At 40.6% G+C, this 19,363-nt stretch overlaps 1 protein-coding gene and 1 long non-coding RNA gene across 2 annotated transcripts in view; one reads left to right on the top strand and one right to left on the bottom strand.

Moving 5' to 3' along the window:
- The window catches only part of LOC124466295, a 34,331-nt gene extending 28,387 nt beyond the window's left edge, over positions 1 to 5,944 (bottom strand). The window contains exons 1-2 of the long non-coding RNA XR_006955915.1: positions 5,710 to 5,944; positions 4,012 to 4,123 (exon numbers count right to left, since the gene is read on the bottom strand). This is a non-coding gene — a long non-coding RNA (uncharacterized LOC124466295). The remainder of the gene's footprint in view (positions 1 to 4,011; positions 4,124 to 5,709) is intronic.
- Positions 4,574 to 19,363, top strand: part of igf2bp2a (insulin-like growth factor 2 mRNA binding protein 2a) — a 216,486-nt gene continuing 201,696 nt past the window's right edge. The window contains exons 1-2 of the mRNA XM_047018081.1: positions 4,574 to 5,003; positions 6,123 to 6,183. Coding sequence (XP_046874037.1) covers positions 4,829 to 5,003; positions 6,123 to 6,183 — 236 coding nt within the window. The 5' untranslated portion in view covers positions 4,574 to 4,828. The remainder of the gene's footprint in view (positions 5,004 to 6,122; positions 6,184 to 19,363) is intronic.

Raw genomic sequence — 19,363 nt, 5'->3', positions numbered from 1 at the left:
CAAGGACACAACATCATGTGGCGCGGCGGGGAATCGATCCGGCAACCTTCTGATTACTAGCCCGACTCCCTCACCGCTCAGCCATCTGACTCCCGACTACTAATTTAAAAGAAAAAAAAACGTTCTTTGTGGTTTACCATTGAGACGCCTCTCTTCCAACTTGTTTTAATTTGTATACACAGACGTAGGAGTGGGCGATATGGCCAAAGTCTCCTATCACGGTATGAGTAATTTTATATCACGGTTACGGTATACATCACGGTATAGTAATTGTTCTGTAAATTCAATTAAGAAATGGAACAAAATAACCATACCGTACTTCATCATCACACTCGATTATTTATTACAAACAAAAACAACAGCCTCACATGAGACAACACTTTAGCTAAAACCAAAAGACTCAAAGTTATGAGTACGAGCGTTCCGATTGGCTGATGCGCGGTCATGCCATCCGCTCACAGGTCAATACAGTTCCGTAATGCCCTCCGACGAAAATTTTCAAATGAGCGAAAGCGATCAGTCTGAGTTTTACTATCGATATAACTTCCGTTTCGGCGTATCAACCTTGTTAAAGCTCGGTCGATACGTCAAAGCCTCAGTTTGATATTTCCCGGCATGACCTCACTCTCAGTAAGTAAGTAGTTAGCCTTCACTAGTCATCCTAGATCAAGAATGCTAGCAACGCCACCAGTGTAATTTTACAACAATAATTTTACAGCAGGAGACATAAAACTTGAACAACAAATCGAATTGGTTACCTGCAGAATGGGTCATCAAATATACAATTAATTAGCATCGGCATGAATGTGGTCTGCTTGGACAAAATACACTCCACATCGAAAATTCCGTCAGACCAACGCAAATGTGCTTCAGCTCAAACGAAAATCGCTAATCAAATAAAATCTAAATATTCTTCAACAATTCTAAATATTGCAAGAATGCGATTTATATGATGGCTTATATACAATACAACAACCAGACATTTAACTGACACGTGTAATACAAAAATATAGTATAAAAGTATACCGTGGTTGAAACGGTATAGCCAAATCTCTCCCGGTAGACACATTTCTACCGTCGCCCGGTATATACCGTCATACCGCCCTGCCCTACACAGACGTGTGGTGCATTTACTGTTTTGTACAGAAGGTTCAAGTGTGTTGTGTAGAATAGATTCTACTTCTATTTTCCCTCCCTGTGTTTACATGTTAGTCTGTGCAATAAACTCTGATTTCAGATATCAATTGCTGTGTTTTGCTTTTGTGCTAGTGAGAGAACACCAAACTTGTTTGTGCAAATGTTGTCATTAAGCTTTGAAAAACGTAATTGCTTGAAGCATTTGGGTATGGTAGCAATGGAAGGACAACATCTCCCCCCCTGGTCATATCCTCTCCAATCTAAACTGATCCTAACCTCTAATGTCAGACCCTCAAATGAGGGGAGTTGTTACTGTATATTCTACCTTCTTCATGAAGAAATGCATAATTAAATTCAAAAATTAAACTCTTCCACTGATTTTTAAACAGCTGTAAGAATTAGTTGGTTATAAAAATGCATCATGCGTTTGTCATCAAAATAAATTGAAACAATCACTTTTGACAATATGGGTAAGGAAGTATAAGGACTCATATTTGTGTTGTGTGGTAGTGATTGTACTATGTAAAACATGACCTAAATGTGCCAGTGCACCGCAATTAATTACATATAAATAAAGCAAACCAGGTCAGAAGCCTGTGGAAGAACCATGTGGAAAGAGTCAGTGGCACTGAGAACTGCTATCGTCGTTCCCTCCACAAGGTTGGGTGGCAGTGACGTTCCGAGGCAGCCAGCCAGCCACAAGCCATATGAAGAAACGGTCACAAACGCTCCTCCCACATGGTACAACCCTCCATGACACACTACCCATGTTCTTGTTCAAAAGTGCCTGGAACACAACACAAACAACCCCTATGTTAACTATGCTATGCCCACCACGGGTTGTGATCGACTTTACCGTCAATACCAATTAAAAGTTGTAAATATGTTATTCTAACATGGTTGGATCTTTGCTAAAGGCATGCTAAGAATAGGCCGCTACAAATGTTTCTTTCCCCCAAAATTGTAGATTTTAGACCATTAAGTGACTCGAGGCTATAATTAAATTAAAGTGGCAGAACTAAAATATTTACAATAAACTTTGTCTGCATCGTGGATACTAGCTGAAGACCGAAACAGCGTCCAATTTGATCAATTAAGCATTGTTAAATGTTTCAAAGAAATAGGCAAATGACTCTTGTAAAGGTAGTTAATTAGTTTGTCTGTCTAGAATTGTATAAAATTCATAATGTGTTAACATTAAACCCCCAAAATAAGTTACGTTTTACATCATGGTCCCTGGACAACTGAACCGGTCCTTGACGTTAAAGGGGCAATTGACTTCAAAACCGATTTTACCTTGTCATTGTTGAAAAACGACAGTTCGGAGGGTAAACTGAACATACCGTAAATATCAAAGTCCATTGACACCTCTTTCCTATTCAAATCTCAAAAAGAAAAAATTTGGCTGTAAAACGCTAGCTTTTCAACAAAGCCACCGGTCCTACGTAGGACCGGTGATCGCCCTCTTATTGGCTCTGGTCTGTATCTTTGTCACGCCCCAGAATTTACATCCAGACCAGCCCGAGGTAGCGTCTATCTCCGATACTAGTTTAGCTGCGCGCTGCTCTGTGTAGGCTACTTATAAGGAATTACAAAGAAGAACGTTTTGAATTATAACAAGAATATTGAAAATGGACCACGGTCGTAAATGCTGTGTTCCAGGCTGTATAGGGAAAGCTAACACTCACAGTCTTCCCAAGGAGCCAAACATTCAACAGGCATGGCTGCTGTTGTCGATGAGAAGATCCCGGCGAAGTTCGACACTCAATCATTCATTTGCTCTGAACATTTCACCCAAGACAGTTTTGACAACCTTGGACAATTTCAAGCAGGATATGCTAGGAAGCTGAACCTGGAAAGAGGTGCTGTTCCAACCGTATGCTCATTGCAACCGCAAGCTATAAGGACAGTATGATGTTGTGCTAACAGTTATTAGCAATGCTAACGTTTCCTGTATATAGCATACCAGGTAGAACGTTTCTACACACATCAAATGACTCTAGCTAGACTAGCTGTAGTCGGCATTAGAAGGGAAGCTTCCAAAAAAATAGCCAGAAAACAAACTGCAGTCTGGCTTATTGCTAACGCCTGTCTAGATAATCTATTTGAAAGAACTGGAGAAAGGCAGGTTTTAGATACAGGATACGTTAGCATTGCTAGTAACTGTTACTAGTAACACCTAGACTGTAGGCATGTAAACAAGTTTAGCTTGCTAGTTAACGCAAGAGCATAGAATGTGTGATAATTTAGCTTAGTTTATTGGCAATGGGGCTAACGTTGATTCATGTTCCTGACTGTGTTTCATTCAAATAAATAACCTGTGTAATGAAAATCTACAATTCACGATGCATGTTTGTCCAGATCTTTGTCATGTTATTTTTCAGCAAGATATCTAGAGCTAGCTAACTGAAGCCGAGTAGAATCACGATATGGTTTGGTTGCTAAGCTGCAGTTTGCTTCAACAACAGAAGTGGAAACAAGTAATGTTATCATTTCAAATGATATATAGTCAATCTGTTGAAAACAGTGTTGTGTAGACACAATAGATTTATTTGCGCGTTTTTATTTCAAGTCTCCAACTTCGGTGTTTCAGCGAGTGCTGCTGTTGGCCGTGTTGCGTTTTTGCTCCCAGCTTCACTCGTTGATAACCAACCAATCAGCGCGCATCTTATCTAAATATTAATGAGCATACCATAAAAGGAGAAAAGCTAGTGTTTTTTCCCGGGAACATTTCAGAGGATCTGTCAGAGGGCATAGAACAGCACCCGGGCCATTTTCAACCCAACCAATGTTACACACCCTATTCGGAGACCTTAAGGAACAGTGTGAAATACCCCAAAAACCCAGTCAATTGCCCCTTTAATGATTTCTAACCTGATTTTATGGTTTTGGACCCAGATGGAGGATGGTCTTTGAGTGGATGAGCGAGGGGCTCAGTCATCATCACCACTTGACAGTTGACAGATTGCAACGGCCCGTCTTGCAGCTAATATGACATGTGAAAGAATGAACATGTAATACCACTGTAATGTTGTGGACAGAATGTTTATGAGTAGGCCAACTATAATTTAGGCCACGCTTTCTTGTCACTTTCAGGCGACCATGCGAAAGCGCCACATAGCCTAGTCTCAAACCAATGATCAGTAAATAGGCCTATTGAACTGTGACAATGGGTAATCTTATCAAGGGTTTTACAGTAGCCTACCAGCCACGTTTCATTTCGAATCCTATAGGCCCACACCAATCAATTGGCACCCTTTCTGATTTGTGCAGTAGAAAGATTAATTAGTACAACCTCTGCAGCTCTCTGGCCCAACCCTTGATGATTAAATTCTCCAATGATCTTGATGTCACTTCTATACCCTCGTGTGTGTATTGGCGGATGCGCAGGTACACAATACCCCCCCCCCCCCCCACACACACACACAAAGTATATATTTTAAGGGAGATTTTATTTAGAGGCGGTGCTTGTTGGCTCCAGAGTAACGTCGTAACGACCCTTTTTTTCAATCCCAGTTAACAGAGTTTGACCAGGAGCGGAGTTGGAGCTGGGGGTCGTCTACATCTGGGGGGTGATTGATGTTTTTCAGCAGATTTTTATTTTTTTATTTTCTTGTAATTTTTTCTACTCTAGGCTACTTGGTTTCGTTTCCCCTAGACTTGAGTCCATATCGAGAGTTTCCTTTAGATCATGAACAAACTATATGTCGGGAATTTGAGTCCTTCGGTCACTGTCGAGGACTTGAAGCAGCTCTTTGGCGAGAGGAAGCTACCAGTGGCCGAGCAGGTTCTGCTTAAATCCGGTTATGCTTTTGTGGACTTCCCCGACCAGAACTGGGCCATAAAAGCAATTGAGACGCTCTCCGGTAAGTGCACACTTACTACACAAAAGGAATGATGCACTTTAGACAGGCACAAGGCAGTCAGAGTTCAAAACTATTAGGCTAGTAGGCTAAAGAAATTTGAAATAGGCTCATTATCATCACCTTACCAGCATTTCGCTCGGGACTCGGTTGGCTATTGCGCTCTTAGATCAGTGCCAGAGTTTAGATTAACACTCAGTCATGGTCATATAAAAATCGCGCAGATTATCGAACACATAGATGAATATGTTCACTTTACATGACAAAGGAAAACAGGCTAATTGCAATATAGGCTAATTAACTCATAATGCCTGTATTGGTAGACTCGGATACAGTTAAGGGGCGCTACTTTGCAGTCACCCATTGGAATGTATGGGATGGTCTGATGTTCGGGTAGGCATAATTATTTTTCAGTTATTTTTTATCTTGATTTTATTGAAAAGAACCAACCAAAGTAACCGGAGAAAACGTGTCGCAGCCATGTTCCTATGATGTCTGTGTATGTTTTTACGAGGTGTCTTGAAGGTAGGTGATGAGGGTCCGGAGGAACGAGATCATAAACAGGTAGCTGGGGGGACGAGGTGAGACTTCAAATTCGAGCTGCGCCAGGCTACTTAACATCATCGTAACGAAAAAGGAACACACGCTGTCGATGAAACCTCGCAGTACAACAAATCACAAAAACTTTATCCATAAGACGTACGCCTACCTTTAAGAGACAAAGTAATTCCTCTTTCGAACGCTCACCTCTTTCATCAGGCATTCTTAAAGGAAAAACAAATTCTCATTGCAATGATGGCTTGTGATGGGAGTGGAAAGCATGGCTGCCAATTCCCCATCCTAAGTTTTTTAAACGTGAGCTCGTGAAGCTTTTGGCGCCGATTTTCTGAAATGTAATAGATAAAGTTGCACATAGCTAATATTTTTATTTGATGGTAACCAAGACAACGATCATGCAAAGGGTCAGTTTGACCCAAATTAAATGTATTGAGAATGATGATTTGTTAGTTAACTAGTTAAATGGTTACTGTATCACTTCACTTAATGAGTTAAAAAACAAAAATCTCACAATTCCAACATCATTTTTACTATAATGCTGATCTGTGCATTCCTCCCTTACAGGTAAAGTTGAATTACATGGAAAGGTGATTGAGGTAGACTACTCTGTTCCCAAAAAACTAAGGTAATGATGCTGTCCATCTGTTTTCTAACCCATCTTTACAAATATTGGCGTTAAAAGTTGATACATGACATGGGGAAAGGGAACATGCTTTTGTTGTTGCATTGGGCACGTTGTGTTTATTGATATGCAGACTTTATGACAGTATTTTGTTTAACAAATATATTAAAAGTGTAAGTTAAAGTTAGCGTAACTGCACTGAAACATTGCTCATAGCCTTATAGCCTTATGTCATGTTGGCCTGCGTTTAAAAAATGGGTGAGCAATTTGAAGCAAACACTTCCTGTTTTGGTGCATTGTGTAAGTCCTCTTCATATTCCTATTTTGTGAAGTAAGTCTTTACAAGTTGCCTGCCACTACTCAACCTAGCAAACATATATATTTATTGATTAGTTAGTCATATCTTACATCTATTTTATAGTCTGAATCCACTGGAGGACAGCGCAGTAAGTTGTGTTTTTATGAAGTGTCATGGTGATATAGGCCTTCGATTTATTCAGTAATTGGTAGAAACACTGCAATGTATTATGTGTTGCATACCGATCACAAAAGACCACGTGTGTGTGATAGATAGAGAGATCTGTGTGTGTGCGTGCACGTGTGTGCAAACTGTAAGTGATTGTTCCTTTAGGTGCCCAATAGCATTGTGTTACACAAGACTAGCCTCCTCCGTTTATCCATCCACGTGTAAGCAGCCTAAATGCTATATCAAACATAGTCTTACTGCCTGTACTTTTATCAGAATGAAAAATAAGACATACACAGATGAACCATTAAATAGTTAGTATGGCACACTAAACAACTACGCCGTTCAATGCTCAGAGATTTAGTGCAGTACCAAATAGACTTTTGCGTAACATAAAGGTAAACAAACAAGACCCTTATGGAAGGTTAACACATGACCCAGGCTTAACGTAATTACTCGCCAACTTTCCCCCTCACGTAAACTTTGGGTAGAATTTCCTTAATAATAGGCCTATGAGAATTTCATTTGTGTGAAATTAACCTTATTTTGTGACCTTGTCCGTCCGTTGGATGAACTTGAGAGATCAAAATGTTTGACATTTGAATTGATATCTTGAAATATAATTGATCAGATTAATACTCAAAGTATGTAAGCGTATAACAAAGGCCCCACGCTGCTCTCCATGGAAACTCGGCATGTGCGTGACATGGAAGTGGTCACAGGTCTGATTGGAGAGGCTGCCATGATGCAGGGCCTGAAACACATGGTTGCGGCCTGCAGCACTAGCGCTTTCATAGCGTGTAAGGAAAAACCGGCATCGTGACACACGCCTTAAGTTGAAAGGAGAAAATGTTATTATTATATAGCAAAGAGAAAACGCAGTTGAAAGGCCTCTCGGGGTTTGAATGTACGTACCTCGCACATACATGACATATGGATAGATAGAAGTCACAATATCAGTTTATAACATCAACATACTACGTCAAATGGTTGGCTAATTTAGATATGTGTGTTAGTGGTGAGTTACACCCTGTCAATATGCAGGATGTTTGGAACTGTTTCCTTGTTTGCTGGGATACTTATTTAATTGAAATATAATGGATTGTAAACCTACATTTATGGATTTACTCATAACACATAGATTTTCTATTTTGCCAACTGCAATAAAGCTGCGTTCCAGCATTGTAATTGGCAGAGGTTTTGTGACTATGGGGCAGTTTTGTCTAACTTGTTTTCATTGTAATTTATTGTTTAATACTTGTCTTTTAATAATCAATACACCACCCCAAATCAGATCTGTCTCTTAGATTAAAATGTTCATAGCGTGCACTGCACAATTGACTGCATTTAAAGTAATTTGATAAATGTTGCTAATGGACGTCCGTCTTATTCAAAGCATTGTAATAAAAGATTATTACATTTATTAGAACATGTTCATTCAACAAGTCATTTGATCCCCCTATTGATATAGATTTTATTTTAAGTGTCACCTCATTAAGAGTTATTTAAATTCTGATTGTTTCTAATATTTTATTGAATTAAACCATTGTTTTTAATATTGTTCCTGTCTCAAAAAGATTAATATGCTTTTAATCATCATTGGTTTCTAAAACATTCAAAATGTTTTTTGAATGAAAATCATTTGCATTGGAGATTAAATAATTTTTGAACGATTACCTTAAATGTGTGGTGCTTTCCTTTATATATGCTTGATTATTAACAGGGTTAAGGATAATTATTTTATCACCTTATCACACTTATAAAACAAGTATTTAAAATTCTGAAATGCAATTCTGAAGTATAGTTTCAATTAGTTATTCATAGTACAGTGAAGATGTAAATGTGCATCTATATTAAACAAATTTAAATTCACTAAGGCCTAGATCGTTTTTCTAATTTGTTTTTAGTTTATACTAATTCGAGGCAAGAATAAAAGGCAAGATTTTCCATTGAGGGATTATAGTAACGATTTTAGTAATTACAATCAGATTTAAATAGATTCGTACTGTTAGTGCATTTCCACAACTTTATGATAAAGGGACGAATTATGTGTTTGTTGTTAATGTTAACAGTTTGTTGTATAATAATCATTTAAACTAAATATGAGATACATAACCATTAAAGTCCATCATTTTGATAGAAAGAAATTGTTTAAATATAATTATAAATTATAAGAGAATTAGCCTTTTTATGAAGTGTTGTTTTATTAGAGGTCCTGTTTTAATTTACTGTAAAGATCAATGCTACTGAAAAACTGCTCTGTTACTAGAATGATAATTTTTGGTTTGTCTCTGAAGGTTTGACCAGATGAATGGGTTTCATATTCTTACACTCATAAACTAAAGACGTATTAGTTTATGTTCTTGAGTAAATATATGTATACTGTAAAAAAAACACATCTATAATAGGTGGGTAATATATATATATGTTTTTGATCAACGATCCAAAGTCTTTTTTTATGTCTTTCAAGTATAAATCAAATCTCAGAAAAACGCCCCCCCCCCCCCAAAAAAATAAAGTTTTTAAAAGAATTCAGGGTTTCTGAAAGCCTTTATTGATGCAGTACTGTATGTGACAACTGCATGTGCAGCAATGTATAACAAGTGAAGGTGGGAGGAAGGTCAACTGTTTGGGTCCATAGGACAATGTTGACATGCAAGTTGAAGCTTTGGAGGCATGCATGTGTACTGTACTGTGCAGCTGGAGGGTTAGCACTGTGTGTGGCTGAGGGGTTGTCCAGACCACCTGCAAGACTACAGGACAGAGTCCATGCTGTGTGATTGATGTTTTTGTATATTAAGTCTTTTGGCTGTGGAGTGACTGTGGAGTACATTAAATAGGCAGTTACAGAAGGGGATGTTTTATTCTAAAGGATTGTTTAAGGATTGTAAAGAGGTCAGTTTCAAACACTTGATATGCGGTAAATGTCTATGTGTTCCTGACAGAAGTGCTTATCAGGTATTTAAACAATCGGTAACAGACATATGATCAGTTATGACCCATTTGTAATAATGTATTTTCGAAGACATGAACAAAGAAAAACCTAAGCACAAAGGCTACAGATATACAGCACCTGTCTTAGGAGCTCTCATCATCATTGAAATGATCTCTTCTATCTATGGTCTGATGCTGAGTGTGAAAACATGACTGTAATTCTGACTACATAAGCTTTACTCCTGGTAGGATGTATCAGCAGTGTGTATGTAGACCTCTGTGGAACTGCTGCATGCTCGCAGATGTTTGTTGATGTGAGTTGGTAGAGCGAAATCTGATAGTCATCAGTTGATCCATTCTGAATTCATTAATGCTCCCGTGATGGTGGCAAGGGAGCTGTCTGTACTGCAGCCTCTGCTCGACAGAACCAGGTTACACTCCTCTCAGGCATACCTTGTCCTATCCTCCTGTCCTACCATCCTCTTATCCTCTCCTTCTCCTCCCCTTCTCCTCCCCTCTGTCTATCCTCCTACTGTCCTGACAGCATCCTCTCCTCCCTTTCTCCTCACCTCTTTCTATCCTATTCCCCTCCTCTTGTCCGACCATCCTCTCATCCTCCTCTCCTCCTCCTGCCTTACCATCCTCTCTGCCTGCCTTTTCCGCCCTCTTCCAGTCCTCCCCTTGTCCAATCAGCTTCTCCTCGGCTCCTCTTCCACTCCTTCCATTCTCCTCCTTTTTCTCCCATTCACCTCCTACTGTGTCACCGTCAACTTTTCCTGTTCACCTACTATCCTACCATCCTCTGTTTCTCCTCTCCTCCTCCTGTTTCCCTCTCCTCTTCTCCTCCTGTCCCAGCACCTGGTCCAGTATGGACCACTTGAATGAGTGGGAGGGGGAGTGGCCTGGTGAGGCTGGCCAAACACAGCATGAAACGGAGGAGGAGAGCATAAGCTCTGCCGTTCAGAATCAGTCTGCATGCCGCCACATCTCTGCCCATTGAAGAGATTAATCAAAACCGTTCCACAGAGCTATGGTTGAAAGAATCACTGAGTTGTTCAATGTTGACACATTCTCTGAGGTGTTAATGATCTTGCTTGCCAGCTATATTTACTTGACAGACTGTGGCAGACTGAAGATATCCAGGAGCTTATGTCCAAACTGTGTTTGTCTTAAATACTGCGCATGTAAGGGTTTGCGCCCCCCCTTCTCCTAAAAGAAAATGAACACAGAGAGCTTGTTGATTTGTGTTTCTTTCTTCAAGCAGTAATACATCACATTTACCAGCACTAATGTCTCCACAGCCTTGTGAAGGAGAACATTAGATGAGAGAATTGCAGATGCAGAGTATTCTGCTTCATAATCAATATAATGAAGGTGTTCTTCTTCTCCCTCATACATTACAGTTCTATAAGGTTTATGGAATGTCGGTTTGGCAGGGAAAACAGGCTAAAACCAGTTGCATCCCTATGGTAATGCAGTGTGAATTCATATACGTATCATATATACGTTTATTTGACTCTTTATTCAAATTAAAATGCATTTTTCAAATGGTAATTAAATGTGCAAATAAGAATTAAATGTGCAAATGACAATGCAATCCTCAATTCATTTAAGTCACTTCCTCACTCAGTGACTTTGATAACATTGAACAGCACTTCACTTTGGCCACGGCGATTTTGTTAATAGGTGTGCTCGACTTCATGTGGCACCGATAAGCGGGTGACTTGCATGCTAGTCCGAATTTTTGTCCAACTTGAGACGGCGCCAACGTCACGTCACTGTGACGTGTGTCATCAAAGTACCGCGAAAGCTATTCGAGAGTAGCCGGCGGGTCAGCCAGCGCATCTTCTCCAAAGCAACTGCACAGTCTGATGATGACACATGTTTGGCCGGAGTCAACCAACCATCACGTGTATTGCGTGTTTTATTCTGACACCTTCAGTTTAGCTATAGCTCATATTTGGACCGTAGGCCTACAATTGAATTGAATTTTGCCTTTATTGACTGCAATACTATTGTGGAAGAAAGTGTTTTTGTCCGTCAGTTCACGAACGGAAAGACTATGTTGAGTTGAATTTTGGTTGTATTATCAATCTGCAGATTGGAGAGAGAGTTTAACACAGCCCAATATATAAAATGACCAATTTCAGTGCACTGAAATTGTATTATTTTGTTTATTTATTTAATCAACTTTAATTTATTTACATGGGCAGTGCACATCAACGAACATGACTGTAGATGTGCCAGAATTAGCCAATCTTGCTATTTTTCATATGTAGACCCTTGACACAGTGGCGGTTCTAGACACATTTTACTGAGGGGGCCAAGGGGGTGCCAGTGTTTAATCAGGGGGGCACATTAAAAACAAACAACTGATATTTAAACATTAAATGCTTAAATTTTGCTTTACATTAAAATCATACAAACGGCTCTGGCTCTCCCTCTTCCAGCTCTTCAGCTCTCTCAATACCTTGATATGCTTCTCTAACTTTTGTATTTACTGGGGAAAAAAAGGCTGCAATGCCCCTTCCTCATTTCATGATGACTACTAGAAGAAGTAGTAGTAGTTTTCTTTATTTTATTTTTAAATTTTTTACAGTCAGCTCAGGGGGGCCACAGGGGGGGCCAGGGACATTTTTACAGGGGCCCTGGCCCCTGTAGGCCCCCGTGTAGAACCGCCCCTGCCTTGACATAATTTCAAAAAGTCACCCTAAAAAACAATACATCTTATATTAATACAAAAACACATTAGTTAGCCTAATTTAAAAAGGAAGCTTACAATGTGATTGATTCCAAGCACACTAAATAATTTAAATACATTATATAAGTAGGACATTTTATCTAAACTCATATGCCTGATGTTAACGCAGCAAACCACGGGAAGCAGAACACGTCCGATTGACGGCCCGTTTTCAACTCCTCCCCGACTGCAAGTGGAAACTCTTGCAGATTGGTGCCTCCAGCCCATAGAGTTAATGATCCAGCCGCAGCCAGCCACAGCCAATGTCGAAACGAGGTGACGTCCTAACTGAAGACCCGTCTTGACGAATCACTGACAGATTGCATTTCCATTTGAATTTTATTGCTGAAAGTGTAAATGTTAAGGCAATAGACTGGGGGCACTTTCTCGCTGCCACATTGAATGAATCGAGGATTACATTGGCATTTTGACATTGAATAGCTATTTTAAACTTTTCTATTTGAATTGCGGATTGCATTGCCACTTAGCACATTGAATTTTCATTTGAAAAAATGCATTCCATTTGAATAAACAGTCGAAAAAACCTGAGGATATGTAATAAGCTATCATTTTAAATCGTATTCAAAATAATTCAAACTTAATTGCAGATTGCATTTCCACTTTGCACATTGAATTGCCATTTGAAAAAAACTTCCATTCCAAAGCATGCCCCTCATACTTTTAGTTCTCTGTTGCAAGCATCTTCTGTCTCTTTTTTATTAATTTCTTTAGTCTGCGGTCGATATTTTCTTTAAACCCCATGTTTAACGCATGCATACTCGTCAGGAGAGCCCCCTTCAGATGAGGAGCCTCGAGTATTTTGTGCTCACTGTTCACCAGCTACCAGCTGAAATTTAATTGGAGTGATTGTCTGTGCTGAAGGTGTGAGGCCTGTTGTACATGGTTGGTTGGAGAGCTATTTTGTTTGTGTTTCCTCTCTCAGTTGAGATTTTTCATTATCCTCGGCTTTAACAGATCTTGTCCTTCAGCAGTCATTGTTGATCCGGTTTGATTTTGCTGGGGAGGTATTACGTCAAGTAAGCCTCAAAAACTGACTTTTTGGTCAATGTAATGTAACCATCAATGTTGTTATCCAGCACTGACTGATGTATCAGTTTTATTTTTATAATGTGGAGAGTGAGTGTCAAAGCTTTTTTTGCAATGCTGAGAAATGTAGCAAGTTGTCTCTGTGTGTGTGCATCTGTGCACTTGTGCATGTATGTGTGATAGAGCATTTGAATGCTGAGGGAAAAAAAGCCGGTTCAAATTTCCTTGTGCTCTGTCACTTTGGATAAAAGCATCTGCTAAATGAATACATTATTATAATATTGTAAATTAATACATTGCATTCTTATTATGTGCGTCTGTGCATCAATGTATGTTTTTGTGCATGTGTGCGTCTGTGCATACGTCTGCGTGTGTGGTATGTGTTTCAGTCAGCTGACGGAGTCCACAGAGAGGGAGTGGCATTGTCAGAGACACAGCTGAAGATGCAGGCGAGTCCTGATGTAGGGTCTGGTGTCTGACCCCCCTCAAAACCATATATGGCACCGTTGGTGCAGCAGCGTGTCTGGGGGGAGGAGGGCTGGTCTGCTGGGTAGACCCAGAGGGTGCCGTCCCTCACAAGGACTGTCAGACCCTGGCTAGTACTCTCTCCACCTCATAGGTCTGTGCTACTGGGTAGTAGTGTTGCACAGTATACCAGTACTGGTAACATACTGAGGAAATGGCTTTTTAGGAACGGTACGAAACTGGCATTAAGAAAACCCAGCACTTTAATGCGCCGAAACAGGCAGTTGAACCAGGGCGTTGTTAGACATAAAGCTTTACTGGGGCACAGGCCCTTATTCATATCCCTTTTTTTTCTTCCAAGCTTGCTGCGCACAATGCACTCGGCGATAGCAACTACCCTTGCTTAACCCACTATACAACAGTTCAGGGATGCCAGTTTGATATCAGCTTTGGCAGGGACATCAATAGTTAATGCGAGCGCGCACATTTCTTTGCATTCATTTGAGCGCAAATACTGTTTTTTGAGCTTCATGTCATATTGTTTTTATGTTTTAGTCAAAATAAGATGATCATTAGGCCTATCATTTAGAAACTTTCTTTAGTTTTGTAATGACTACCTAAATTCTGACTTGTGTGCTGAGTCCAACACCTGGACTTCTGTGTGCGCGCTGCAGTGGCTCTTAGGCAAGCTCAGAAGAGCGCACTGACATGGAATTCTACGGGCATTGGTTTGTGTTTTTGGTTAAACTGCATTGATTTTACAAGCGTTGATTGGGATACTGCGTAGATTTTTATGGGCTTTATCAATCAAACTGAATGCACTGACTAATAAAGTAAATTGTTAAACCTCAATCTTTACATTTTACTAGGGCACGAGGCTAGGTCACTGTGACGTATGCCATCAAAGTACCGTGATATCGATTTGAGTGCCGGCTGTGTAGCCAAGCACATTTTCTCACAGCGATTTCATGATTGGCCAGACTCACACACAACAACCATCAAGTGTGTTGTGTGTTTATTCTGACACCTTCAGTTCCGCTAATGGTAAAATCCGGACCAAACCGCGCAATTTAATTAAATATTAGCCTTTATCAACAGACTGCTATAGCCTACCATCGTTGAAGTGTTTTAGTCCGCCTCTTCACTAACAGAAAAATTACGTTTAGTTGAGTTCTGGTTGTATTATCAATCTGCAGTAGAGAGAGTTTAACAGCCCAATACATAAAATGAGCAATTTCAGTGCATTGCTGCTGATTATGCTAGCCTTGCATCCATCCTTGCTGTCACGGACAACATAAATAGAGCAATTGCCAGAGACTTGGCCAGGCTGGCCAACCTCGTTGTAAACAAAGATTTATGTCCCGACTTCCTACTGTTCCGTGTAGAGGCTATAATGGCAAATATAGGACTTGTAGCTGCTGAAATTGATACAGAGTGACGCCCGGGACACACTGGCTGTGAAGCACCGCGATTAGCTGGCACGTCGGCGTCACCTTCCAATTCATTTTCAATGAAACCCGGCGTTGATGCTCGTGTAGGGCATTGTGGGAAGGCAAGGCTCAACTTTATGTAAATGAGGAGCATTAAACGCTAGCGTTGGTAAATCTGAAGAAAAAAAACGGTCAAACATTTTCGTGATCTGACTCGATGGCTGCTGGACATTGCAGATTCAGCCGCTAATAGTCAATAATAAGACTCGTATCACCAGTCCTGTTGTAACCGAATGCCGATGGTATTTAATATCTCTTACCATGTACTACAAATTTAAAATATTGTTTGTTTAACATGCAAATCATCAGAGAGCGCTGCCTGAAAACTTGCAGCATGCAAACTTGCGTAGAAGCTGAGTGGGGAACGGTGCCACAGAGAAAGATGTTGTTGTCTTGGCCGGAGAAGATAATGTCATTTGATTTGGATGTGATTCTAATAGGCATGTTGATTTTTCAACCCAGCGCGTTAGCATGAGCAGAGTACGGCTAGACCAACTTACGTTTTTCAGGTGGTAGGCTACATCATATTCTACGTCGAACTATGAAAAATAAACCGTTGTTGGCAGAGTTTGCATTCATCGTTTTTGGAGTCAACGGTACTTTGTAAATGTACTTTAATGAAATGCTGCCATACCACATATTTCTTTGCCATTTTGACTAATAACACCGACAAAGTAGGCTATGGCAGAGTTTGTAGTTTTGCAGCCAATTGTGCTCGTGCCATGTGCAAAATACCGAACCAAAACAAAGCGCAGATTAATGAAAAGGAAAACAGTAACACCTTTTCTTTTAAATTAGATATTTTTCGAGTTGGTTTATTTGTCTTAAAAAATATAATCTACAATTTCTGTTGAACATTAAGTTAATTCAGCAATGATGACACAAGCGGGAATCAGATCTCACACTGCCATATGGCAGCTCGACTAAAAAATCTTAGTCGACCAAGAGCATATCGACCAGAAAATCAACTAGTCGATTAAGTGGGGACAACCCTAAATGTGACAAGCCTGAATTGAAAGATTACATTAAAATAATAATGCATTGTGCAGGGTTGCTGATGTTGTCAGTGTCCCTGGTGTGTTTTTATTAGAGCTGTCAAACAATTAAAATATTTAATCGCGATTAATTGTATTAATGTCATAGTTAATTCGCGATTAATCGCAATTAATAGCAAAAAAATGTCTATTCTGAATGTCCCTTGATTTCTTTTTCATCCATTATTTTTTCAAATTGTAATGCTCTTATCAACATAGAAAAGTGGTTCGGATTGCTTCGTGCAAATGTTTTTTTTTTAATTGAAAACAACATTGCAATCGCCTGGCTTTGACGAGCGGGCGGAGAATTCGCATCAGCTGTGTGCTTGGCCATCAAAATTGTATTTTAGACTCCACGACGTGCTGCGATGATAGCTCAGTTCACAACAACAGAACACATTGATCACTTTGGTCTTGTCAATGGAACCATTTGGCAACCTTTTAAAAGTAAACTTTCCATTCAGAATCTTATTGGCATCCATTTCGGCGTCAGGCGCTGGCAATCAACTCAAAACGTAACGTTAGCCTACTACCAGAGAATGTCTAATATCTGTAAACGGGCTCTGCTACTACTCTTTAGCCGGCTCGCAAGCCCAAACAAGTGTGTGTGCCGTGCCTGTTGTTTTGTTTCCGGTCTAGCTAGATCCGGTGCGGTATTGTAGTTTTCCAACGTCAGTGGTTGTTGCAACAGAATGTGAAAAAAAACGACAACGTTTGCGAGGTCAAAAAGAGCGTTAATCGCGCGATAAAAAAATTGACGCTGTTAATTTGGGTTTGCGTTAACGCCATTAATAACGCGTTTAACTGACAGCACTAGTTTTTATACTTGTGTTTTATTCAGTCTCGTCACATAAGCTTACGTGTCTGTTCTGTGCCACTGCTAGCTCGTTAGTCCAGCCGACACACGACTGGTTGAGTGAGCGGTGGCGTAACATGTACTGTAATCTTGCACTAGTAAAATATTGTGTATTTTTACACAACAAATGTTGTGTACGTATTTTACAAAGACTACGTCAACAAAGAGCCAAATGTTGTCACGTTATGTTAGGATGCTGTTGCGAAGGTTGTTGAAGCAACAAGTTGCGTAAATATAGCCTATGCCATGTTTATGTACCATGTCAGCTTTACATGTGAAAAAAGAAAGCTCAGAGAAGGTAAAAAGGCTTGATGACTGGCATGGAGAAAATGCGCATCTAGTGTGAACAGCATTGTGACATTGTGGCACTTCGCGGCGCTTCAGGGCGTCAGTGTGTCCCAGGCGTTCGTGACAATGGCTCTGGATTGATTGCAATGTCTGAACATCAGTTTCCACATCTACTGGCCTCCTCTCATTATCATATTGGGAACAAATCAAAGTGAAGGTGTATGTTTAAACACAATAATGCAGCAAAGTGCCGTGCCATTACAATTTATAGCATTTTGAGCCCTTGCAGCCTCTTGCACCCAATCACTTACTAGGTGACGTCAAGTAAGTCTTTGAGGGTTCAGGGCTTGGGGAATAGGGGGGACATTGGGCCTTAGTTTCAGAATTCTCTGCTCAAATTTGTCCAAAACTGATGCATTCAAGTTAAATATAATAATATTCATAGTTAAATACATTCGGCAAATATATGAGTCCAACATAATGGTTATATTACATTAAGCTCAAAAAATAATAATACACTGCTCAATTTTTTTTTATCAGGGTATGGCATGAATTAAATTGCACTTCTCTGATAATGATCTGGTCAGTTAAGTAGCAGAGGGGGTTGTTAATCACTTTCCGCTGCATTGGTGTTGATGGAATTAACAACAAGTGCACTAAAGGGGCAACAATGAGACGACCCCCAAAACAGGACTGGTTTTGCATGTGGAGGCCATTTCAAGTTTGGCCTCTTGATCTCTTTGACTGGTTTCCCACTAGTGTTGGCTTTAGTTGGAGTCATTATCACTACTGGCAGTATGAGGCAATTTCTTAACCCTACAGAAGTTGCACAGATTGTCCAAATACTCCAGGATGGCACATCCACGCATGCCGTTGCCAGGAGTTTTGATGTGTCTCGCAGCACAATCACCAGAACATGGAGGAGATTCCAGGAAACAGGCAGTTACTCTAGCTGGATAAGATCCTCAACCCATCAGCAGGACCAATATCTGCTGCTTTGTGCCAGGAGGAACAGGTTGAGCACTGCCCAAGCCCAACAGAATGACCTCCAGCAGGCCACTGGTGTGAATGTCTCTGCCCAAACAATCAGAAACAGACTTCATGAGGGTGGCCTCAGGGCGCGACGTCCTGTAGTGTGCCCTGTGCTCACTGCCCAGCACCGTGGAGCTCGCTTGGCATTTGCTATAGAACACCAGAACTGGCATGTCCGCCCCTGGCGCCCTGTGCTTTTCTCAGATGAGAGCAGGTTCACCCTGAGCACTTTTGATAGACGTGAAAGGGTCTGGAGAAGCCAAGGAGAATGCTATGCTGCCTGCAACATTGTTCAGCATGACCGATTTGGTGGTGGGTCAATGATGGTCTGGGGAGGCATATCCATGGAGGGACGCACAGACCTCTACAGGCTAGAGAACGGCAGTCTGACTGCCATTAGGTATCGGGATGAAATCCTTGGACCCATGGTCAGACCCTATGCTGGTGCAGTAGGTCCTGGGTCCCTCCTGATGCACGACAATGCCCGGCCTCGTGGCAAGAGTATGCAGGCAGTCCCTCACGATCACCTGACCTAAACCCGATAGAACACCTCTGGGACATTATGTTTCGGTCCATCAGATGCCACCAGATTGCTCCTCAGACTTTACAGGAGCACACTGATGCCTTTTGACAGATCTGGGAGGACATCCCACAAGACACCATCCGTCGTCTCATTAGGAGCATGCCGCGACGTTGTCAAGCATGCATAAAAGCACGTGGGGGCCACACGAGATATTGAAAAGCATTTTGAGTTGCAGGAATTGAATTTTGGCAACATGGACTAGCCTGCCACACCATTTTTTCACTTAGATTTTCGGGGTGTCTGTAAAT

Source organism: Hypomesus transpacificus, unplaced genomic scaffold, assembly GCF_021917145.1.
Source record: "Hypomesus transpacificus isolate Combined female unplaced genomic scaffold, fHypTra1 scaffold_90, whole genome shotgun sequence".
Classification (NCBI taxonomy): Eukaryota; Metazoa; Chordata; class Actinopteri; order Osmeriformes; family Osmeridae; genus Hypomesus; species Hypomesus transpacificus.
The sequence above is the reverse complement of the archived record's forward strand: the minus strand, read 5'-3'. Positions and strand labels throughout refer to the sequence as shown.